General features: G+C 44.4%; 2 protein-coding genes across 2 annotated transcripts in view; one reads left to right on the top strand and one right to left on the bottom strand.

The window, feature by feature from the left end:
- ryr1a (ryanodine receptor 1a (skeletal)) overlaps window positions 1-3,178 on the top strand; it is a 60,270-nt gene extending 57,092 nt beyond the window's left edge. The window contains exons 101-106 of the mRNA XM_063013809.1: window positions 65-199; window positions 502-658; window positions 1,611-1,675; window positions 1,766-1,866; window positions 2,045-2,096; window positions 2,579-3,178. Of these exons, the coding sequence (XP_062869879.1) occupies window positions 65-199; window positions 502-658; window positions 1,611-1,675; window positions 1,766-1,866; window positions 2,045-2,096; window positions 2,579-2,674 (606 nt within the window). The 3' untranslated portion in view covers window positions 2,675-3,178. The remainder of the gene's footprint in view (window positions 1-64; window positions 200-501; window positions 659-1,610; window positions 1,676-1,765; window positions 1,867-2,044; window positions 2,097-2,578) is intronic.
- A 32-nt stretch (window positions 3,179-3,210) lies between these two features.
- On the bottom strand, window positions 3,211-19,420 carry il2rga (interleukin 2 receptor, gamma a). The gene is made up of 12 exons (XM_063013810.1): window positions 19,355-19,420; window positions 18,732-18,931; window positions 17,873-18,020; window positions 17,594-17,682; window positions 17,240-17,259; window positions 7,208-7,298; window positions 6,669-6,850; window positions 5,487-5,638; window positions 5,173-5,317; window positions 4,913-5,039; window positions 4,176-4,257; window positions 3,211-3,996 (listed from the first exon to the last, which is right to left on the bottom strand). Exons 1-12 carry the CDS (start codon window positions 19,418-19,420, stop codon window positions 3,796-3,798), a joined length of 1,503 nt encoding a protein of 500 aa, XP_062869880.1. The 3' UTR covers window positions 3,211-3,795.
- Window positions 19,421-19,596: the final 176 nt, after the last annotated feature.

Genomic DNA, 19,596 nt, shown 5'->3' on the forward strand with positions numbered 1-19,596 from the left:
TCACCAGAATCTCATGATTGTTCTGATTCACCCACTGCTACACGTGTGTGTGTGTGTGTTCCAGCTGATGATGACAGTAGGGCTCCTGGCAGTGGTTGTATACCTCTACACCGTGGTCGCCTTTAATTTCTTCCGTAAGTTTTATAATAAGAGTGAAGACGAGGACGAACCCGACATGAAGTGTGACGACATGATGACGGTGAGTCCGGTCCTCCCGCCCTCTCTCTTCTACTACACATCTCACCTCACCTTCATCATCAGCATCTGAATCCCAGTAGTTACATTTCAATATCCTGCAAGATACACTTCATTTGTTTCCAAAAAAGTTGGGACATTTAGTCAAATGTAATCAAAACTGTGTTCCAAACTTGAGAAGAGAATCAATTAGTTCAGAAAGAACATTTCTTAATAAAGACTGCACATACTTTAGGCTTTTCACCATCTACCGTACCTGATATTGTAAAAAGATTCAGGGTAATCTCTCTCCCCCCCCCCCCCCAGTGTTACCTGTTTCACATGTACGTTGGCGTGAGGGCGGGCGGGGGTATCGGTGATGAGATCGAGGATCCGGCCGGTGATGAGTACGAGCTGTACCGTGTTGTGTTTGACATCACCTTCTTCTTCTTCGTCATCGTCATTCTGCTGGCCATCATCCAGGGTACGACCTTATTCACCCACTCACTCACCCACTCACTCACCCACTCACCCACCCACCCACCCAATCACTCCCCCACTCACCCACTCACCCACCCACCCACCCAATCACTCCCCCACTCACCCACCCACCCACCCAATCACTCCCCCACTCACCCACCCACCCACCCAATCACTCCCCCACTCACCCACCCACCCACCCAATCACTCACCCACCCACCCACCCACCCAATCACTCACCCACTCACCCAATCACTCACCCACTCACCCACCCACCCACTCACCCACCCACTCACCCACCCACTCACCCACCCACTCACCCACCCACTCACCCACTCACTCACCCACTCACTCACCCACCCACCCACTCACTTACCCACCCGGTTGTCACTCACCCACCCACCCAGTCACTCACTCACTCACCCACCCACCCACTCTCACTCACCCACCCACTCACTCACCCACTCACTCACCCACCCGGTTGTCACTCACCCACCCACCCAGTCACTCACCCACTCACCCACCCACCCACTCTCACTCACCCACCCACCCACTCACTCACTCACCCACCAACTCACTCACCCACCCACCCACTCACCCACCCACCCACTCACTCACCCACCCACTCACTCACCCACCCACCCACTCACTCACCCACCCACTCACTCACCCACCCACTCACTCACCCACTCACTCACCCACCCACCCACTCACTCCACCTGAGGAAGCTTTAAGCACCACAGATTAAAAACCATCGTCCTAGACGTTTCCCTTTTCCAATAAGAACTCAGATCTGATTAGAGAAGCTCTCACAGACTCATGATGGAAAGGTTTTGGGTTCGTGACCCATTCTGAAACCCTGGTGAAACCGACCACACCTCTGTTCCGTGAGGACCTGAGCAGGAACAGATCTGCTGGAGTTCCTGCTGTAGTAAAATCTTGTGTTTCTGCTGCAGGTTTGATCATCGATGCGTTCGGTGAGCTGAGGGACCAGCAGGAGCAGGTTAAGGAGGACATGGAGGTAGAGGAACCTGATCTCCACGTGATGGTTGGGTTGGGTCGTGGCTCCTGGCGTGTGATTGATGCTCTTGGTGTTTTTTCTCTCTTTCAGACTAAATGTTTCATCTGTGGAATCGGGAGCGATTATTTCGACACCACGCCCCACGGCTTTGAGACCCACACCCTGGACGAGCACAACCTGGCTAATTACCTGTGAGTGACTAATTACCTGTGGTTACCATGGTGATGTGAACTCATCACCCATAAATGGCCCATCTCTCTCATCTCTAATCTGAGAGCAGGAGGGCGTGGTTTCCACAGCACACACCAGCCATTTCAGCTCTGAGTAAAGCTGAGGGGTGAATGATGGATCTGATGATGTTTGTTTCAGGTTCTTCCTGATGTACCTGATAAACAAGGAGGAGACGGAGCACACCGGCCAGGTAACCACCTCCACCACCCAGTACCACCCAAAACCACCAAATACCACCTCCACCACCTCCACCATCTTCATCACCCCAAACCACCTTCAGCACACTCATATTGTATCTTCCAAAACCATCACCACTCACCACCACTAATACCATCCTCCACCATCTCCATCACCCTGTACACCCAAAACCATCATCATCTAAATCCATCCTCCACCACCCAATACCACTTACATCACACTCCACCCACTATCACCATTCACCATCACCAATACCACCCAGAACCATCTTCACCATCACCGTCTATCACCATCCCCATCCAATACTGTCGTCCATCATCACAATCTTCCACCATCACCATCCATCACTGTCCATCACCATCCCCATCCAATACCACATCCACCATCACTGTCCAGCCCCCTCCACCTGCACGTTCCTCTGTGTGTGTATTAAATGTGTGTGTGTGTGTGTGTGTGTGTGTGTGTGTGTGTCAGGAGTCGTACGTGTGGAAGATGTATCAGGAGCGCAGCTGGGATTTCTTTCCTGCTGGTGATTGTTTCAGAAAGCAGTACGAGGATCAGCTGGCCTAGAGAGAGCAGCAGACTATCACCCGCACACACACTCACTCACCCACACACACACACACACACACACTCACACACACACTCACACACAACAGATTTAATCATCTGCTCTTTATTGTGGATCTGATGTTGAATGATTTATTATTTATATTTTTATTATTAGTCTCTATTTAATCACCAGGATGAAGTAAAAACAATATAAACTAAAATCTCTTGTTTAATAAAGTAAATAATGTAATGATGATGCTGTACACGTGCATTTATTACAGCTGCAGGAACGATGTGGAGATTTATTTACATATAATAAATGATTCTTCAGTAATTGAGTGTAAATGACTGATATTAAACAGAGTTTTGTTATTATAACAGATTTATTGCTGTTTTATTAACGCTGATATTTAATGTGGATGTTTGTAGATGTAATAATAGAGGGAGGCTGTAGAGTTTGTAGAGTCTGTACAAATATTTTTATTGAAATATCCATAAAATAAATGAAATATATAAACTTCACTTCTCTACAGGCTCGATTATATAAAGTACAGATCATTATGATTATTAAAATAAATGATTAATTACAGTTTCTGTAGGAACACGTGCAGCAAAAGTTTATTCAGTAAAATCACAAAAATGTATTAAAATTTTTTTGATGTGTAATAAATCAAACATATATATATATATATATTTTATTACAAAATAGAAATAATAGAAAATAAACAAAATGTTGCTTCACTCCCACACTGCACAGAAACTACTGATTATTTTACACACACACTCTCACACACACACACACACACACACACACGTGTTACATTGTGATTACCAGCAGCAGCGACTGTAAGTTTGTTATAGTTATAAGAATAAATGAATAATTATTTACATGTTTACATTAGTGGGGGCGCACGTGTACACGCTGCACCACCCCAGGGCCCCGAATTATACACGTGTCAAACACACTGATTCAATCATTCTAATACAGAGCACAGCAGAGAAAGAGAGAGAGAGAGAGAGAGAGAGAGAGAGAGAGAGAGAGCAGTGCTGTGGGAGGGCATGAGGGGTCAGGGTGAGGTTGCGGATGAGGATCAGGGTGAGGATCAGGATGAGGATCAGGTTGAGGTTGCGGCTGAGGATCAGGGTGAGGGTGAGGTTGCGGGGGAGCAGGAGCAGCTCTGCATGTGTTGATAATCGTACGAGACGGCGGTGTGAGGCGGGAGCAGATCCTCGGCCTCTGATTGGCTCTGCTCGGTCCTGAACTCCCTGACGCTGCAGGGTCTCTCGCTGAAGTTGCTCCTGAACCCGTCCTGCAGTTCTTTAGAAATGTGCAGCCACTTCTACAGGAAATGAGATGAAAATAGGAACGTTTACTTCCTGTACAGCTCAGCTCGACGTTACTGCGGTGACTCAGTGCTAATGTTAAAGTGTGAACAGGAAGTCGTGGTGGTGATGCTACACCCACACCACCTGAAAACGCTTCCTGCTGCACAGAGGACGAGCGCTCTCATAAACGTACCTCTACGTTTCCATCGTAGCTGTAAATCAGCTCTCCCACGTTTTTGGGACTCGGGACCACAGGGACCAGGATCACCCTCAGCCTGGAACAGTCAGAAATAAACACAGAGTCCAACTTTTAGCTTCTGTTGTTGTGGTTTGTTTTATTTTTATATTTTAAAGTGTATGACGCTCCTGATTGGGCTTGTTAGCCACGCCCCTTAATCGTCCTGACCTGAGCATTAGGTGGATTGGTGTAAATAACACCACTACTGGACTGAAGCGCTTTATTTGGGAGTCTAACAGGTTAAATCTGGGTTTGTTGGACTTCCTGACCAAATGCAGAGCTAACTGTAAAGTGTGGTGGAGGAATCAGTGTAGTGCTTACCACTGTTAAAGGGAGTCAGTAACAGTTTGGGGAAGGGCCCTTCCTCTGTTAGCACAAAGTGAGCTCCATAGCAGAAACGTATCTGGTCTGGAAGGACTCGACTGTGCTGCTCGGAGCTCTGAGCTCCATCTTATCCAGGATCACTGGAATAAATCGGAACACAGACTGTAGACACACAGACACAGACGGTGCAGGACAGAGGTTCAGGTGTCCACATACTTTTGGTCACCTCCAAGGAACCAAGAGGTAAGAAATTATACTCAAGGGGCGGAGTCAGAGTAGCAACGAACCAATCAGGGGCTGAGAAGCGTTTCATGTTGGTGACAGTGGAGCGTGATTGTGGTTTAAGGGAGATGATAAAGTAAGTGAACCTCTCGCTGTGGACCAGCAGGCAGGTGAGGATGATGAGGACGACCCCGGCGCTGAAGGACATCAGCACTATCAGAGGAGGCGACATCCCTCCTGACGTCTCTACTGAAACACAGAACACATCAAACGCTTCATTACAGAACAAGACCACACACACGCCCGGGGAACAGGTCTCACCCCCCGAAATGTAAAATTAAGTTAATACACGGCTCATCTGTGTGAGGTCTATCGGTATGGTAGAGTCTGTGTCCTGTGTTCTCACCCGTGTTGTTTCTGGCCGTCTCGGAGCTCCAGAACACCGACTCGCTCCAGTCGCTCCACAGTTCAGACTCGCCGCAGGTGGACGACATGCGAACCCTCACCTGGAACTCGTAGGTTCCTCGGGAACTGGGAAACGGAACGCTGTACTGGTTCTCCCACACCGAGCCCTGAGGCTGAGGAGAAACACAACCACTGAGTGTCCAGAGTTTAAAGATCCTGGAGATCTGTCCGGAATTGTATGGGTGTGGTGATGGGCGTGGTGATGGGCGTGGTGACGGGCGTGGTGCTGTGATATTTAGTATTGATGAGGTAAACGGAGCCGCGTACCTTCCAGTTGTTCTGGTCGATTCTGTGGCGAACCTGCTGCTCCTGACAGCGAGGTTTAGCTTTACTGCAACTGTTCCAGTGAAACCAGAGCTCAGGATCCGTCAGCTCTACCCAGGGGTTACACGGAGGATTCAGCTTCACTACACACACACACACACACACACACAATCAAATAATAAATACAGCACCATAAGACATTTATTAAAGTTTAAAGCTCGACTGATTTTCTTTATATTTATAATTTAATGTAGTGACGGGATCCTTATTATTATTATTAATATTATGATTTTAATTTAAATATTTTGCATTTTTCCAAATTTTCCTCCCAATCGAGTCGTATCCAATTACCCGATTATGTTCCGCTTCCTCTCTACTGATGCTGATCTCCACTCCTGATTGAGGAGAGCGAGACTGTCACACGCCCCCTCCGACACGTGTGCAGCAGCCGACTGCATCTTTTCACCTGCACGAGGCGAGTTCACATGTGGATCAGCTTTGTGTACAGAGAGCCACACCCTGATCAACGCATTATTCCTCGACTCTGTACAGACACCATCGATCAGCCAGCAGAGGTCGTAATTGCTTCAGTTATGAGGTCGGAGCTCCGGCTCTCACCCTGGATGAACAACAAGCCAAACGTTGTTCAAACAGCCGCCCAGCCGGATGGCAGAGCCGAGATTTGAACCGATGAGTTCAAAATGTCAGCTGTGGTGCACTAGTGTGTTTTACTGCTGCGCCACCCGAGTGGCAATATTATGATTTTAAACATAAATAAATAAAAACACTGATAAAACACTTCAGATCTAACAGGTGAACACGTCTACAGCCACATTAACAGTAAAACTATATTCATGTTAAAACTATATTAATTCTTACTATAGTAAAACTAACTTTGAACTGGATAAAACATACAAAGACGGCAAATTATTTTTTAACCCCCTCCACCCCCAACCCATTCCCGCAATGTCCCCCACTACCCCCTTATTTCCCCCCCATTGAGTCAGTGTGGGAACTGATACCCTCACCTGATGAAACACAGATTAGAGCGACAGTAAAAGTTTCAGTCTTTTACTCATTTACTACCAAATCATTTCAACCATCAGCACTGTTTCACTATTCGTGTGTGTGTACGTGTGTACGTGTGTGTGTGTGTGTACGTGTGTGTGTTACCCATGTTGATGAGTGTACGCTCATGTTGTGCCACCACGCTGTCGTTGTCTCTGTATAACCAAGCGTGCAGCGTCTCAAATCTAAGCAGTTTGGATTCGCTGTAGGGCACCACACACCCCACCCTCACCCCCCTCAGAACCTGATATGATGAACACTTCTCACGGTCTGTTTTCTTGATGTAACTGAAACACACACACACACACAAACACACACACACATACAGGTCTGCTTAAAAGGTCATGGTCAAAATGAGCCGTTCACCTACTTTCACTTAGCAAATCAACAGCTAACAATCTCGAGTCGAAGGAAACTGGATTTCATTTAGATTCTTTTAGACGTTCCTGTCATCTGCATGGCTTGCTCTTCAAGTGTCTACATAGTTTTGGCTATGTCATGTATATGTAGAGTGTATGTAATGTACAGTATATGCAGTGTATATGTAGTGTATATGTAGTGTATATGTACTGCGTATGTCATGTATATGCAGCGTATATGTACTGCGTTTATCATGTACATGAAGAGGCGTGATGCTGTAATACCTGCTGTAGAAGGTGAAGTTCTCCTGAGGAACCCCGTCATTGTTCCATGTGCAGTTTACATACTCCAGATTCACCACGATACACCGGATCTCTGATCACACACACACACCTGATCATTAGCACTGTAATCCACATCCAGCTACATTCATTCACTCCAGTATTTATTCTGATGTGAGAATTAGAGTAGGGTTGATTAGTGTTGATTAGTGTTGTTTGTACTTCCTCTGTATGTGGACACACCTTTTTATCATTAGGTTCAGGTGTTTCAGCCACGCCCATTTCTTATGATTTATTTATAATCAATTACACAAAATACACAAAATTTATTTATAATCAATTACACAAAATACACCCCATGTTGTTGTGGAGGAACTTCAGTCACCTGATTTTAACCTTTAATCGTCTCACCAAGAAAATCACGTTTAAAAATTATTTCTTATTTTCTTATTTGCGTTTCTTTGGATTTTAGCTTCTTTATACCAGAACTTTCAGTGTGCACAGGCAGGACAGAGGTGCTGACCAGGCGCCACCTCGCAAAATGTAAATGTGAGGATACATTTAGATTTTTTTATTCTTATGTTTTTTAAGGCAGGTTATCAAGACTTGGTCATTACAGAATTTATCAGTGTCACGCTGGCAGCAATGGGGTATCAAATATACAGTGTATCACAAAAGTGAGTACACCCCTCACATTTCTGCAAATATTTCATTATATCTTTTCATGGGACAACACTATAGAAATAAAACTTGGATATAACTTAGAGTAGTCAGTGTACAACTTGTATAGCAGTGTAGATTTACTGTCTTCTGAAAATAACTCAACACACAGCCATTAATGTCTAAATAGCTGCAACATAAGTGAGTACACCCCACAGTGAACATGTCCAAATTGTGCCCAAAGTGTCAATATTTTGTGTGACCACCATTATTATCCAGCACTGCCTTAACCCTCCTGGGCATGGAATTCACCAGAGCTGCACAGGTTGCTACTGGAATCCTCTTCCACTCCTCCATGATGACATCACGGAGCTGGTGGATGTTAGACACCTTGAACTCCTCCACCTTCCACTTGAGGATGCGCCACAGGTGCTCAGTTGGGTTTAGTCCATCACCTTTACCTTTAGCTTCCTCAGCAAGGCAGTTGTCATCTTGGAGGTTGTGTTTGGGGTCGTTATCCTGTTGGAAAACTGCCATGAGGCCCAGTTTTCGAAGGAAGGGGATCATGCTCTGTTTCAGAATGTCACAGTACATGTTGGAATTCATGTTTCCCTCAATGAACCGCAGCTCCCCAGTGCCAGCAACACTCATGCAGCCCAAGACCATGATGCTACCACCACCATGCTTAACTGTAGGCAAGATACAGTTGTCTTGGTACTTCTCACCAGGGCGCCGCCACACATGCTGGACACCATCTGAGCCAAACAAGTTTATCTTGGTCTCGTCAGACCACAGGGCATTCCAGTAATCCATGTTCTTGGACTGCTTGTCTTCAGCAAACTGTTTGCGGGCTTTCTTGTGCGTCAGCTCCCTTCTGGGATGACGACCATGCAGACCGAGTCGATGCAGTGTGCGGCGTATGGTCTGAGGCTGACCTCCCACGTCTTCAACCTCTGCAGCAATGCTGGCAGCACTCATGTGTCTATTTTTTAAAGCCAACCTCTGGATATGATGCCGAACACGTGGACTCGACTTCTTTGGTCGACCCTGGCGAAGCCTGTTCCGAGTGGAACCTGTCCTGGAAAACCGCTGTATGACCTTGGCCACCATGCTGTAGCTCAGTTTCAGGGTGTTAGCAATCTTCTTATAGCCCAGGCCATCTTTGTGGAGAGCAACAATTCTATTTCTCACATCCTCAGAGAGTTCTTTGCCATGAGGTGCCATGTTGAATATCCAGTGGCCAGTATGAGAGAATTGTACCCAAAACACCAAATTTAACAGCCCTGCTCCCCATTTACACCTGGGACCTTGACACATGACACCAGGGAGGGACAACGACACATTTGGGCACAATTTGGACATGTTCACTGTGGGGTGTACTCACTTATGTTGCCAGCTATTTAGACATTAATGGCTGTGTGTTGAGTTATTTTCAGAAGACAGTAAATCTACACTGCTATACAAGTTGTACACTGACTACTCTAAGTTATATCCAAGTTTCATGTCTATAGTGTTGTCCCATGAAAAGATATAATGAAATATTTGCAGAAATGTGAGGGGTGTACTCACTTTTGTGATACACTGTATATGCTGTTCAATTCAAAATCTTGCGTTACAAAAGAGAAAAAAATGACTGTCATTTGAAATGAAATGTAAAAAGATTTTATTTCAAGCCTTTAACACCATTTAAGTGGTCTATTCATCATGAAATAAATGCTAAACTGTCAGATTCACAAAACATGAAAAACAGCAAAAGTGGAGCTAAACTGTTTTACACACTGAATATGGACAAGTCTTTCTTTCTTTCCCTGATCAGCCATAACATTAAAACCACCTCCTTGTTTCTACACTCACTGTCCATGTTATCAGCTCCACTTACCATATAGAAGCACTTTGTAGCTCTACAATTACTGACTAACTGACTGACTGCATGCTGTGTTACCCCCCTTTCATGCTGTTCTTAATAATCAGGACCCCCACAGAGCAGGTATTATTTAGGTGGTGGATGATTCTCAGCACTGCAGTGACACTGACATGGCGGTGGTGTGTTAGTGTGTGTTGTGCTGGTATGAGTAAATAAGACAATAAATACAGCGCCCCGTGGGCAGCGTCCTGTGACCCAGATGAAGGTCTAGAAGATGATCGACTCAAACAGCAGCAATAGATGAGAGAAGGTGGACCAACTAGGTAGGAGTGTCTAATAGAGTGGACACGGTATTTAACTCCACTCATACCAGCACAACACACACTAACACACCACCACCACGTCAGTGTCACTGCAGTGCTGAGAATCATCCACCACCTAAATAATACCTGCTCTGTGGGGGTCCTGATTATGAAGAACAGAAAGGAGGCTAACACAGTATAGAGAGAAACAGATGATGTAGAACTGATAAAATAATCAATTAGTTTAGATATAAAAGACATGTTTACATAATAAAAAAGCTTTTGTTGGTTTTTTTATGCTTTTGTTTAAACACAGAAATGAATGTACACGTTCTTTTAAACAATTGCAGATAAAGGCGAGTGTTTAGCTTCATGCTTTGTCAAGTGGTGCAATCTGATGGTTCACATGCAGGCACAACCCAGTACACAGGAATGGACATGGCGATCACTGTGTCGAGCAACTTCTGCTCTTTTACCCGTCGAATGCAGCGTTCAGCATGAACCCTGACAATGTTCCCATCCACCCCGATCTGGTGTTTGAAAACGGAAACTCTACATAATCCCGCTATACCACATGTTGTGTTTAGAACTTTGCCGGGGTTCTCACACACCAGAATCTAACCTGCCTGACTAAGGCTAAACGGAAACACGTCACAGCCCTGACTCCGCCCCCAAACTGTCAAAACCGCCCCTTTCAAAAGTCTCGCGCAGAAAGAGCAGCCGAGCGCGCGCTAGTTCTGACATTGATGTGACGCCATAATATGATCAGGGTTTACACACCACTCTTATTTCATCACAATCGATTATTAATGTGATCAGATTATTACACATCTGTGTGTCCACTGCACTGCATGTTCTTCTATAGAATAATAATAATAATCATCATCATCATCATCATTATTTATTAATAAATACGAGATTTAATATTAGATTAATAATATAAAGGTATAAAAGTTTAACATTTGGATTTTTAGCAGACAGTTGAAGATGATATAAAACACAGAGAACTTCCTCCTCACATCACCAAATAATAAGGACATTAAAAATAATCTCTTAATAAAGTTTATCATGTAAATATAAGAAAACTAAAAGTTTAACGTTATTTTATACTTTATTACTACATTAATTATAAAGAAACTTGTTTTATTTGAGGTGATAAACGATTATTCACTAAAATTAAAGATTCGTTTATTAATAAAGTTTATTTATCATATTAAAATTAACTAAATATGAATAAATATCTTATATTTAACTCTTATGTTCTTTATTGAATAAAGTTTGATTAGTGCAGATGTATTTTTTTCTTTCTGCTGATCAACACGTGATAAAAAAGTAATGTTTTACAGTAGAAACTGAACCTAAAAATGAACATTTATTAAAGAAATAAAGAATAAAACTCACCTTTAGGATCTCGAGCCTCGGATCCCAAACAAACGCTGAAAATAATCAAGAGTCCAAACATTTCTGATCAACTCTGAAATGTTTTACTGCAGCTTCACTTCTACTGAACTTTAACTGAGGAGGTTTCGACTTCCTGAACTAACCACACACACACACACACACACACACACACGAACACCTAAATACACACATAGATACACACGTACACACAATAAACACACTTACATTCACACACACAATAAACACACACACACACACACACAATAAACACACACACACACACACACACACATGTATACACACATTTTAGCAGCTCTGGTTCTGAGTGTGGAGATGTTTTGGAGTTCTTTAATTCTAAAAGATGAATTAAAATAATAAAATGAAAGATAAACAAGTACTGCATGATGACTAATGAATAAACACAGAACAACTTTTATTCGTATTTAATTAGATTTATTAGAATTTATACAACAGTTAGTTCCGACCTTACAATCTGATTGGTTGAGAATCGTTCTAACCGTGCTGATATTGGTGATAACAGCGCGGCCTTTTCACACCACAACTGTATTACTCCGCTGACGCGTTGCCAGTAACGACAAACTTCATGCACACAAACGCGCACGCAGGCGACACCGACCTTATTCCCGATCGTGTTTTAAATCCGTTATCTGATACACAATCTAGTGCACTATGTAGGGAACATTAATGTGTTAGTGACGCAAACAGTTAGCTTAATAGCCCAGTAAGCAGCTCCTAAGAGTTCTGTTATCACCCATAATCCTTTGGTGTGTGTGAGAGGTTTTTTATTTCCTTTTTTCCCTTCGGAGTTTCTCGCCTTCTTCTTCTTCTTGTTCTTACCTCCCTAAAATGAGTTTTTGCAACTTGGGATGTCTGCTGTGTAGTGTTAAACTTTATATTCGGTGTGGAACTACTTTTTGGCGGAAGGTATCGTCAATATTAAAGGATATTTATTATGAAATTCAGGGCTTCTTTGATTTATTTTCTTTCTTTATTTTGTAGAAACTGTTGTATAAAAGCAATAGAACACTTGAGGTCGTGTGTTAAACTCCTGAGTGTGTGTGTGTGTGTGTGTGTGTGTGTTTTAGTGAAGGTGGTTTGGTGATGAGTGTGTGATTTCAGATGAAATTACAAACAGGAAGTGAGTATAACTCATCACCACATCTGAATCATTTATTACAATAAATAATAATAATAAAAGGATTTCTAAGATCCGGGTTTGAATGTTAGCAGTGCTGTCATCTGGGCTGAATAATAAACTTTAGAATACATACAGGGTTAATAAACACATGACTGTGTGAGGTTGTGTACCTGTGTGAGGTTGTGTACCTGTGTGAGGTTGTGTATTAGTGAGCTTGTGTACCTGTGTGAGCTTGTGTACCTGTGTGAGGTTGTGTACCTGTGTGAGGTTGTGTACCTGTGTGAGGTTGTGTATTAGTGAGCTTGTGTACCTGTGTGAGGTTGTGTACCTGTGTGAGGTTGTGTACCTGTGTGAGGTTGTGTACCTGTGTGAGGTTGTGTATTAGTGAGCTTGTGTACCTGTGTGAGCTTGTGTACCTGTGTGAGGTTGTGTACCTGTGTGAGGTTGTGTACCTGTGTGAGGTTGTGTATTAGTGAGGTTGTGTACCTGTGTGAGGTTGTGTACCTGTGTGAGGTTGTGTACCTGTGTGAGGTTGTGTACCTGTGTGAGGTTGTGTATTAGTGAGCTTGTGTACCTGTGTGAGCTTGTGTACCTGTGTGAGGTTGTGTACCTGTGTGAGGTTGTGTACCTGTGTGAGGTTGTGTATTAGTGAGCTTGTGTACCTGTGTGAGGTTGTGTACCTGTGTGAGGTTGTGTACCTGTGTGAGGTTGTGTACCTGTGTGAGGTTGTGTATTAGTGAGCTTGTGTACCTGTGTGAGCTTGTGTACCTGTGTGAGGTTGTGTACCTGTGTGAGGTTGTGTATTAGTGAGCTTGTGTACCTGTGTGAGCTTGTGTACCTGTGTGAGGTTGTGTACCTGTGTGAGGTTGTGTATTAGTGAGCTTGTGAGCCTGTGTGAGGTTGTGTACCTGTGTGAGGTTGTGTACCTGTGTGAGGTTGTGTATTAGTGAGCTTGTGTACCTGTGTGAGCTTGTGTACCTGTGTGAGGTTGTGTATTAGTGAGCTTGTGTACCTGTGTGAGGTTGTGTACCTGTGTGAGCTTGTGTACCTGTGTGAGGTTGTGTACCTGTGTGAGGTTGTGTACCTGTGTGAGGTTGTGTATTAGTGAGCTTGTGTACCTGTGTGAGCTTGTGTACCTGTGTGAGGTTGTGTACCTGTGTGAGGTTGTGTATTAGTGAGCTTGTGTACCTGTGTGAGGTTGTGTACCTGTGTGAGGTTGTGTATTAGTGAGCTTGTGTACCTGTGTGAGGTTGTGTACCTGTGTGAGCTTGTGTACCTGTGTGAGGTTGTGTACCTGTGTGAGGTTGTGTACCTGTGTGAGGTTGTGTATTAGTGAGCTTGTGTACCTGTGTGAGCTTGTGTACCTGTGTGAGGTTGTGTATTAGTGAGGTTGTGTACCTGTGTGAGGTTGTGTACCTGTGTGAGGTTGTGTATTAGTGAGCTTGTGTACCTGTGTGAGGTTGTGTACCTGTGTGAGCTTGTGTAACTGTGTGAGGTGGTGTACCTGTGTGAGGTTGTGTATTAGTGAGCTTGTGTACCTGTGTGAGCTTGTGTACCTGTGTGAGGTTGTGTATTAGTGAGCTTGTGTACCTGTGTGAGGTTGTGTACCTGTGTGAGGTTGTGTATTAGTGAGCTTGTGTACCTGTGTGAGGTTGTGTACCTGTGTGAGCTTGTGTACCTGTGTGAGGTTGTGTACCTGTGTGAGGTTGTGTACCTGTGTGAGGTTGTGTATTAGTGAGCTTGTGTACCTGTGTGAGCTTGTGTACCTGTGTGAGGTTGTGTACCTGTGTGAGGTTGTGTATTAGTGAGCTTGTGTACCTGTGTGAGGTTGTGTACCTGTGTGAGGTTGTGTATTAGTGAGCTTGTGTACCTGTGTGAGGTTGTGTACCTGTGTGAGCTTGTGTACCTGTGTGAGGTTGTGTACCTGTGTGAGGTTGTGTACCTGTGTGAGGTTGTGTATTAGTGAGCTTGTGTACCTGTGTGAGCTTGTGTACCTGTGTGAGGTTGTGTATTAGTGAGGTTGTGTACCTGTGTGAGGTTGTGTACCTGTGTGAGGTTGTGTATTAGTGAGCTTGTGTACCTGTGTGAGGTTGTGTACCTGTGTGAGCTTGTGTAACTGTGTGAGGTGGTGTACCTGTGTGAGGTTGTGTATTAGTGAGCTTGTGTACCTGTGTGAGCTTGTGTACCTGTGTGAGGTTGTGTATTAGTGAGCTTGTGTACCTGTGTGAGGTTGTGTACCTGTGTGAGGTTGTGTACCTGTGTGAGGTTGTGTATTAGTGAGCTTGTGTACCTGTGTGAGGTTGTGTACCTGTGTGAGGTTGTGTATTAGTGAGCTTGTGTACCTGTGTGAGGTTGTGTACCTGTGTGAGCTTGTGTACCTGTGTGAGGTTGTGTACCTGTGTGAGGTTGTGTATTAGTGAGCTTGTGTACCTGTGTGAGGTTGTGTACCTGTGTGAGCTTGTGTACCTGTGTGAGGTTGTGTACCTGTGTGAGGTTGTGTACCTGTGTGAGGTTGTGTACCTGTGTGAGCTTGTGTACCTGTGTGAGGTTGTGTACCTGTGTGAGGTTGTGTACCTGTGTGAGGTTGTGTACCTGTGTGAGGTTGTGTATTAGTGAGCTTGTGTACCTGTGTGAGCTTGTGTACCTGTGTGAGGTTGTGTACCTGTGTGAGGTTGTGTATTAGTGAGCTTGTGAGCCTGTGTGAGGTTGTGTACCTGTGTGAGGTTGTGTACCTGTGTGAGGTTGTGTATTAGTGAGCTTGTGTACCTGTGTGAGCTTGTGTACCTGTGTGAGGTTGTGTATTAGTGAGCTTGTGTACCTGTGTGAGGTTGTGTACCTGTGTGAGCTTGTGTACCTGTGTGAGGTTGTGTACCTGTGTGAGGTTGTGTACCTGTGTGAGGTTGTGTATTAGTGAGCTTGTGTACCTGTGTGAGCTTGTGTACCTGTGTGAGGTTGTGTACCTGTGTGAGGTTGTGTATTAGTGAGCTTGTGTACCTGTGTGAGGTTGTGTACCTGTGTGAGGTTGTGTATTAGTGAGCTTGTGTACCTGTGTGAGGTTGTGTACCTGTGTGAGCTTGTGTACCTGTGTGAGGTTGTGTACCTGTGTGAGGTTGTGTACCTGTGTGAGGTTGTGTATTAGTGAGCTTGTGTACCTGTGTGAGGTTGTGTACCTGTGTGAGCTTGTGTAACTGTGTGAGGTGGTGTACCTGTGTGAGGTTGTGTATTAGTGAGCTTGTGTACCTGTGTGAGCTTGTGTACCTGTGTGAGGTTGTGTATTAGTGAGCTTGTGTACCTGTGTGAGGTTGTGTACCTGTGTGAGGTTGTGTATTAGTGAGCTTGTGTACCTGTGTGAGGTTGTGTACCTGTGTGAGCTTGTGTACCTGTGTGAGGTTGTGTACCTGTGTGAGGTTGTGTACCTGTGTGAGGTTGTGTATTAGTGAGCTTGTGTACCTGTGTGAGCTTGTGTACCTGTGTGAGGTTGTGTACCTGTGTGAGGTTGTGTATTAGTGAGCTTGTGTACCTGTGTGAGGTTGTGTACCTGTGTGAGGTTGTGTATTAGTGAGCTTGTGTACCTGTGTGAGGTTGTGTACCTGTGTGAGCTTGTGTACCTGTGTGAGGTTGTGTACCTGTGTGAGGTTGTGTACCTGTGTGAGGTTGTGTATTAGTGAGCTTGTGTACCTGTGTGAGCTTGTGTACCTGTGTGAGGTTGTGTATTAGTGAGGTTGTGTACCTGTGTGAGGTTGTGTACCTGTGTGAGGTTGTGTATTAGTGAGCTTGTGTACCTGTGTGAGGTTGTGTACCTGTGTGAGCTTGTGTAACTGTGTGAGGTGGTGTACCTGTGTGAGGTTGTGTATTAGTGAGCTTGTGTACCTGTGTGAGCTTGTGTACCTGTGTGAGCTTGTGTACCTGTGTGAGGTTGTGTATTAGTGAGCTTGTGTACCTGTGTGAGGTTGTGTACCTGTGTGAGGTTGTGTACCTGTGTGAGGTTGTGTATTAGTGAGCTTGTGTACCTGTGTGAGGTTGTGTACCTGTGTGAGGTTGTGTATTAGTGAGCTTGTGTACCTGTGTGAGGTTGTGTACCTGTGTGAGCTTGTGTACCTGTGTGAGGTTGTGTACCTGTGTGAGGTTGTGTATTAGTGAGCTTGTGTACCTGTGTGAGGTTGTGTACCTGTGTGAGCTTGTGTACCTGTGTGAGGTTGTGTACCTGTGTGAGGTTGTGTACCTGTGTGAGCTTGTGTACCTGTGTGAGGTTGTGTACCTGTGTGAGGTTGTGTACCTGATTCCTTTGTTGAGTCTAGACAGCTGTAGAGACTAAAAATGAAACACACACACACACACACACACACACACCACAGGTGTTGAAGTGAAAGTAAAACCTCTTGTTTTTATATAATTGAGGATGTGTGAGGTATTTATTTTGGATTATTGGTCGTACCTCAGATAAAAGCTCCAGATGTGAGTTGATGAGAGTGAGCGGGTCCAGCACTGCAGCCCTGATCATCAGGAAACAACATTCAATTAAAAATAATATAAAAGAATCATTAAAACAATCCCACTGAGATCAATCACATTTACTGAATCAATAAAATAATTATCAGTTTATCAGCATCATGTGACTTTAATGAAGAAATGAATCTTACACATCTTACGTGTGGTTATGATCTCTCTTCTGAGGGGCAGAGTGAGGTCCACAGGGACCAGACCTGCTCCTGGACCTGAAGATCTGCTCTCCTGTCAGGAGGAAACACCACACACTGAGCTCTCAGTGGCGCCCTCTGCAGGTGCAACTGGATATAGAGATAAATATAGTGAAGGACACCGGCACAGCAGTGAGGGACCCGGAGACCTGGGTTCAAACCTTGCAATCTCACTGTCTGTGAGGAGATTGACATGTTCTCCTATAGCAGCGTTTGATTGAGACTAATACCAAGCTAGCGATGGGGGTGGAGGGGTGGGGTTCTCGTCTCCTCTCCAGTTGAAATGTAGGCGGTGACGTGTCTCACCTGTGCTGCTCAGGCTGAGGTTCGAGCAGGTGTGTGATGTCAGAGGTGACCGTCCCGTCCGAGCACACGTCTGCTGTGAGAGCGTCCGGCTGTAACCAGAGATTCAGAGTGAGCGGGAGCTGAGCTGTCCATGAGCTGAAGCTGAGGTGGAAATGACACAGATCTGAACGACCAATCACAAGCTCAGCATCTGAGTGTCTGACAGTAAACAGAATAAGAGTTCTGAAACGACCCGGCCAACGCCCCGACTGGAACCCAGGTAAGACGTTGAGGTGAGACCTGGACCAGGCGGTTCGTGCTGCTGGTGCATGATGGGAACAGATCACACAGATTCTTACGGTCAGGTTCTGCAGAGACGCCGTTTCCTGCACCGAGCTGGAAAAATCCCGGAGCAGAGCCGGAACCTCCAGCGCTGTCGATCATCGGCCTGAAAAACAGGGAACGAGATCAGAACCAAGATCAAAGCCTGAAACGTCATGCTCGCTTCCCATCCATCCACCTAACAAATAACAACGGAGCTAAATATAATGCCCATGATTTTCAGGCGTCCACATACTTTTGGCCATATAGTGTATACAGTGCAGGTATGCAGGGGATAGTGTGTGATTAGGAATAAAAGGTGGAGGATCTGATTTAATTAATAAAGGTTTTATCATTGGTATCTATGGTAACCGTCAATAGTGTAATGATGGTGACCTCTGCTGGAGAGTTGTGAAAGTGCAGATTGTGGCTGGGACGGCAATATCTAAAATTGTATTATTATTATTATTATTATAGTATTATTATTATTATTATTATTATTATCATCAACTACTGACTGATAAACTGAATATCAACTACTGACTGATAAAATATATATCAACTACTGACTGTATATAACTACTGACTGATAAAGTAAATATAAACTCCCAGCACACTGTGTATAATAATAATTCTATGCAGGTGTATTTGCTGTTTATTAACACTGGTGTATGAGTATGAGGTGACTACAGCTTAGGATTAGTCACTAAAGCTCGGGTTCAGTAGTACTTACTTACTTTACTCCAGTAAATAACATCGTCAGTATGATGATCCTCCACCAGAGTCCAGAGTTTACTGAGAAATGCAGGAACAGCGACGTTCTGCTTCATCTCTTCACCTGGAAATAAACTGCAGAGACCAGTGAAGCGGTCTGCTGGAGAAACAGGAGCAGTACTGGTGCTGGTACTGGTGATACTGGTGCTGGCACTGGTGCTGGTACTGGTGATACTGGTGCTGGTACTGGTGATACTGGTGCTGGCACTGCTGGTACTGGTGCTGGTGCTGGTACTGGTGATACTGGTGCTGGCACTGCTGGTACTGGTTTGATCATATTTTTCATGTCGGGTGCGGAGCTTAAACGTGTTGCAGGAACACAGACACGCCCCCTGTTCCACATCCACCAATCAGAAGACAGAGATTTCTCCAAGTAATGCTCCACATGACCAAAAGTATTTGGACAGCTGAACATCCTTCATATGAAAACAGCACCAGTACTGAGCAGCTTACACCTCACTCACTTCTGTTTCTGCTCTGAGCACTTTGTGTCAGATTTAATATTTTATTTAAGTTACTGATTAGTGATTTAAACAATAATGATACTGATGTATCTGGAAGTTACACAGACAATATTTTATTCAGATATCCCTTTTCATAATCTCATATATGAGTTATTGTGGAGAATGCATTATTTTGTAGAAGGAGGCTGTGTTTGAATATTCCCACACTTCTGGGAGATCCTACATTCCATAAGGAGGCCAGGGTGTATTCTGTTACACGAATCCACATCTGGGATCCATTCTTAGACATCCTTAGTCCATACAGTTCTGTTATTCTATAGAAAATATATCAATCACACAGAGGCCCTAGCTGTCAGTAGGACTGTGCGAACCTCTACTGAGTTGTAAGAAAATGACACACCTAATACATTCCATATGTTTTTTGTCTGAATATTCAAGTATATAAGGAGAAGCAAATGTCATTGG

The sequence above is a fragment of the Trichomycterus rosablanca genome, chromosome 18 (assembly GCF_030014385.1).
Source record: "Trichomycterus rosablanca isolate fTriRos1 chromosome 18, fTriRos1.hap1, whole genome shotgun sequence".
In the NCBI taxonomy this organism is placed as follows: domain Eukaryota; kingdom Metazoa; phylum Chordata; class Actinopteri; order Siluriformes; family Trichomycteridae; genus Trichomycterus; species Trichomycterus rosablanca.

Coding starts and splice junctions, on each gene's coding strand:
- il2rga (XM_063013810.1), bottom strand. CDS start 19,420: ATGTCTAAGAATGGATCCCAGATGTGGATTCGTGTAACAGAATACACC. Junction 5,318..5,486: donor ACTGGAAGGTACGCGGCTCC/GTTTACCTCATC, acceptor TGGGAGAACCAG/TACAGCGTTCCGTTTCCCAG. Junction 3,997..4,175: donor GCTACGATGGAAACGTAGAG/GTACGTTTATGA, acceptor CATTTCCTGTAG/AAGTGGCTGCACATTTCTAA.